The sequence below is a fragment of the Musca vetustissima genome, unplaced genomic scaffold, assembly GCF_032173495.1.
Source record: "Musca vetustissima isolate MV318-11 ecotype Yass unplaced genomic scaffold, APGP_CSIRO_Mvet_v1 utg484727, whole genome shotgun sequence".
NCBI lineage: Eukaryota > Metazoa > Arthropoda > Insecta > Diptera > Muscidae > Musca > Musca vetustissima.
The window spans coordinates 14,853-20,343 of NW_026876821.1; the positions used below are offsets into that span (position 1 = coordinate 14,853).

At 39.0% G+C, this 5,491-nt stretch overlaps 1 protein-coding gene across 1 annotated transcript; it reads right to left on the bottom strand.

The window, feature by feature from the left end:
* Nucleotides 1-439: 439 nt before the first annotated feature.
* LOC133321364 (developmental protein eyes absent-like) lies at nucleotides 440-3,058 on the bottom strand. Its single transcript, XM_061530451.1, has 4 exons — nucleotides 3,050-3,058; nucleotides 1,060-2,984; nucleotides 752-996; nucleotides 440-673 (listed from the first exon to the last, which is right to left on the bottom strand). The coding sequence occupies exons 1-4, from the start codon at nucleotides 3,056-3,058 to the stop codon at nucleotides 492-494; spliced, it is 2,361 nt and encodes a 786-aa protein (XP_061386435.1). The 3' UTR covers nucleotides 440-491.
* Between the last annotated feature and the right edge of the window lie 2,433 nt (nucleotides 3,059-5,491).

Sequence of the window (5,491 nt, forward strand, 5' to 3'; positions counted from 1 at the left end):
TATTTTAGAATTACAATTAAAATTAAGTGTTTGTATATTATTTTCTTTATTAGTTTTATTAATAAAGAAAATAATATACAAACATTATACAGTAATGACACACAAAAAAACTGATTTAATAATACATTTAAATAATATGTGCAACGTTGTTGTGTTATAAACAAAATAATTACATTATTTTGTGCTTAATTTTATTTATATTCTACGTATGTATGCATGTGTGTGTATGTCAAACTTAGATTATATAGACATTTTAATAAATAATTTTTAATTATATTAAAAATAAAAATTATTACATTTTCAAAAGTCAGTGTAAATTTTGTACAGGTTTTTTGTCTCGTTTTTTTGTTTTGTTTTGTTCTGTTTTTAAGTCTTTGAAAATTAGTGCGTGTTTTTCAGAAGATTTCATTCTTGCCATTAATTTGTTGTTCTGCTTTTCTGATAATTTACAATGTTGCCCTAACCAGCACAGCGAATGCGTGTAAAGTTTTTCATAAGAAACCCATATCGAGTGCAGTGTACAAAGCTCTAATATCACTATGCGATGATATCCGCCAAAATGGGAAGTTCATGGCTTTGGCGGCTGATTCCTCTTCGGCACCATCGCCCACAACTACATATGTACTTTTGCGTCCAAAACGCGTCACAATACGCTCATAACAAGTTTCCTGACCTGTAACGAAGAACGGAAGAACAGCAAAAAATAAGTAAATTATTTCGCCAAACTTATTTTACAAACGTACAAACTTACCTATTTTGTGGGCACTGTAAATATTTTCAATATTGAAGATGCCTCCAAGACCAAAGAGCAGGACTTTGGCCAAAGCTGGTGCCAATTGAGTTGAAGTCACCAGAACATTAACACAGTTTTCACGTTGAGCTATCATATTTAGACATTTAGTAGCCAACGAGGCCCAATTGTCGGTAGCCATTTCAATATCCTGGCGGATTTGTAACCAAGCGTCTCTTTTGGCAGGTCCCAATAAACCACCAACACTAAAAGAAAAAAGAAGCGCAATTAGTTTTATTCCCGGTTAAATTATTATTTCGGTTACTTACTTTCCCCTATAGGTGTTGTAGATTTCCTTAATTTTCCTATATCTGAAAGCTAATTTGCGCATCCAATCGACACCGCCTCTTACACCAGTGGGCAAACACAAGTTCGGTGGAGCACCGGGTGGTGCTCCTGTGTGAAAACCGTCAGTGGCAAAATTATATGTACTCAAATCTTGACCATTGTCGTCCGATGAAACATCATCGATGTGGACCTGGTCACATTCCTCGATTTCGTTGAAAAAGAAATGGGTGTCGGCCAAATTGAAGACCATCTCCTCCATGCGAAAGGCTATCGTCATTAGGGCACTGTGATCTTTGGTATAACGGCTGGCAAAGGAACCCGACAACAGTGTGTGAAAGATGATAATGGTCTCGTCTAGATCCCAAATGAACACCCTCTCCGGGGGCTTAACAGCTTCACTGTTTGGTGTGTCGGAGGTACAGCTGCGTGTCGGACTAGGTTGCTGGTGGCGACGTCCTCGAGATCGGCCAGTCTTGCCAGTGGGTGTAGTTTTCGGCAATGACGTCGCTGCATTACTCGAGGCAGTGTTGCCAGTTGAAGCCATGTTGTTGTTGGGCGAAATGGGTAGAGGAGAATGCGGCGAATGGGTGTTGTGCAAAACTGGAGTTGTGGAGTGAGTGTCGGTGGGGCTTTCCGAAAGATTGGAGGCTGCCACATGGAAACCGTGACTGGCACTGGAGCTTGGGGAACTGACAGCATACGGGGAATAATTCGCGGGATTATAGTAGTTGCCATATTGATCGTTATAGTACGAGGAGTAATCCTGTTGGGCGGCAGCCGAACCGAACTGGGCAAAATTATTATAGCCATAGGCTGTGGGATAAAGCTGTGCCGAGTTATTATTGCTGGAGGCATATGTCGATGTTAGATAGGGCGATGATGGTTCTATCTTTGGTGCAGCTCTGGCCGCTGTCGTATAGGGAGTGCCGTAGGTGGAATAGAATGGCGGTGTATATTGTTGCATACTGTTGTAATAATTGTAGTAATCGTGTTTGGTGTCGTAGGCAACGGCTGCTGCGGCAGCTGCTGCAGTGGAATTTACAGCAGCCATGGACGAGGAACTCAGTGTATTGCTGGGCGAATCGAGACCAACCAAACCCGCCGAGGAGTTCACTGAAGCCGAACAACTGTAAAGATTCGATACGGAGTTGGGATGATTTCCGTTGTTGGCACCCGATTCCAAGTGACCGCTAAGACCTGTCACTTCTGTGGCGTTCGACGATGACTGCAAATGCTGCTGTGTCGTTGGATTCGAATTCGTTATGCCGGGCGAGCGACTCTCTGACTTGACGGAAGGCAGTTGTGTGGCAGACTGATGTTCAGTATTTAGCCAGTGTGACATGCCACTACTACTGCTGCTCAGCGCATTCACTGATGCTGAGGTGGAATTGGACGATGAGAGCGTGGTGGAATTATCATTTGTTGTTGTAGATGCAGCAGACACTGATGCATTTATGCTATGCTGCTGATATGTTGAGAAACTGCTGCTACCTGCAGTGTGGGCAAATTGAGAGGCTGAGGCGTTGGAAAGAGATGGTAGATTATTGGCGGTTAGGCTACAGCTGCTCGCACTTAGTGATGACGCTGAAGAAGGTGGTTGCTGCTGATGATGCTGCTGTTGTTGTTGTTGGTGCTGATGGTGGTGTGGTGAATGCTGGTGTTGCGATGCGTGAGCGTGATGATAATTTGAGAGCGAGGCCAAGGAGGTTATGGTAGGCTGCAGCGGTTGGGTTTGTGGTGGCAATGCCAGAGGACTACATTGACTGGATGAGGCAAGTAAGGAGGAACCACTAGCTGTTAATGGAGAGCCTGTCTGAGAGCTCCCCAGTGGACCTTGCAAATGTTGCAAATGTGAGGCGGACTGTTGTGTTGTAATCGAGTTTTGGGCCGCCGTACTCTGTGTAATCTGTGTTCGATCAAAAGGGAATATTAATTTTATTGATTTCGAAAGACCATAAAATGTCAACTGACATTTAACATCTTGAGGGCCGTACAATGATTTTTATGTGCGCCTTTTTTGAAAAGAAACAAATTAAAAATAAATAAAATTCTCGATCGTCCAACATATGAATCGTAAAGTCAAGTGGTTGGCTGAACGCACGAACACACGCACGCACACAGCCACTCACTGTGTGACCCATACCACAAGAGGAGGCAAGGGACACTTTTAATGACTGCTAAGCTGTTTGCGCATGTGCTCACTCAAAACCGATATGTGTATTGATCTTGTCAAGTGTTTCTTTGTTGTTGTTGTTGGTGTTCCTTTCGGTTCATAATTTGTAATGTGTTGGGTTTTAACGAGCACTTTGAAAGATTTTGGGAAATAATTATAAAGTGTTTGCGACAATTTTAGAAGAAAACGAAAAGGATTTTCCTTCGAATCTAAAACATGTGGTAAACAAATGTTTGGACTGGCCAAACTCGTTTATTTTTGAACAAAAAATAATAAAATCGATATTAAAAAATTTTTTGATTAGACATTTAAAAAAAAGTAGCAATAAAATATTTTATTTTGAATTCGATTTTTCGACATTCATTTAAACAAATTGTAAAGTGACACAAATTGTACTTAACCCAAAATTTGTGTCTTTAAGTTTAAGTTTCAAATGTCACAGCTGTAAAATTCACTGTTTACTTGTAAATGTCATAATCGTCATGTTCCTCCACAGAAAGAGGCATATGCGCCTGTATTTCTCGGAATGCAGAGGACATGTGGCAGACAAAGAGGTGACAAACTATTCTCCCTAAAATTGTCCATTTTACAGTGTTTTCTCTCCGTGGAAATATGTGTGAAAGGAAAGTGCACTGCTAAAGAGTCTTAACACGCACACATTTTCCATTTTTCCCATCATTTAATTCCTGTTATTATTGTTCGATGTCATTTAAAGAGGGACCATATTCCATAATTCATAATGGGAATGGGATAGGCGATGTGCCCCTACTTAAGGAATTAAGGAACACATACAACGCCCACAGGAAAATGCTAAAAAATCTTCTTTTTTGAATCAATGACAAATTGTTGTATTTGACAAACGAAGAGTCGTCTTGCTTCTTTCTCTACTCATGTTTTTTCATCTCCATAATTTGGCTTAAACATCTGCTGGCCAGGGAATGATTTTTTTTGAATATTCGTTTACATTTTCGTTAGTCTTTTGTCAATGATTCGTGTCTAGAAATCACACGCCTTTCTTCTAAAATTGTTCATAAAATATGACACCTTTATTTATCATTTGGTTTTGTGGCTGATTGATTATTTGTATAAAAGAAAAACATGAAATAGAAGTTTATCAAAGCAATGTAGTTGGAATTCCATTGGAAAATGGTAGGTCACTCTTAGCTTAAAATAGTTTGAATAAATCAATTCAATTCGTACAACTGATTATTGTCAACTTACCGATTTCTATCATTTGTATCTGTAGGCTCTGTTTTGGGACGTTTAACCTGAAATGAAAAAAGAGGAGAAAATATATGGTTACTTCTAAGTTCCGTTGACTCTGTTGGCTAAGTATAAAAATGTAAAAACAAACAAAAAATCAGAGATCAAAAACATTTTTTTAGAGAAATGTAGTGTGGCCGATGTGACATTAAATACCAGGAGTATTTTTGCGTGCCAACCAACATGACATTTCATGCAAGCGCGCTCCTTAGTTTGGCATGCGTGCGTGCGGACTACCTACATTTCATCCAAGGAAGCAGACTGCCCAGCAAGCAAGTGAGAATAAAGGGTATTTAGAGGAATTTTAACATATTTCAGTGACACATTTCAATACTCTATAAATTATTTTGCATGACCATGCAAACGAATGCATGAAGCGTGCATTTTGACGTTTCGTGTTGTGTGCTATTCTGACTTTAGTCGCAGAATGATAAAGAAGATAACAAATGCTGTAGGAATAAAATAAATACATAGTTATTTGCCAGGTTTGAAATATAATTTTATTGGACAATTTATTTGAATGTGAATATTCCCGATATTAGTTCAAATATGTCACACCTCTCCAACGTGAAATTCCAAAACCTTTTTTGCAGAATTTTGTTTTTGCAAAATAGTCAGGCTGAAACCCAGTTTGTTGTTTTTATAAAACCATAAAATTTGCAGTAAATTTGTGGGTGAGCCTTTATTTTTTTAATTAAAACAGGATTAATGAGGCCTAAACAAAACAACGAATGGCTTAATAAGCATAATTATGTTGTTTTACTTCTTCTGGGCCAAGTCAGCCATGAGGCGCTATGAGGAAAAAATGTCAGCAAAACGTTTGAGTCAGCATTCCGGGAACAGTCAGCCGTTAAAAAGGTGTCGCCTTCATTATCATTGCCAAACATAAATGCGATTATGTTTGTAAACATTTTTTACATAGCTAAACAAAAATTTTGCAAAATGTCAACAACAAAAACAACAGGAATGAAAAAATC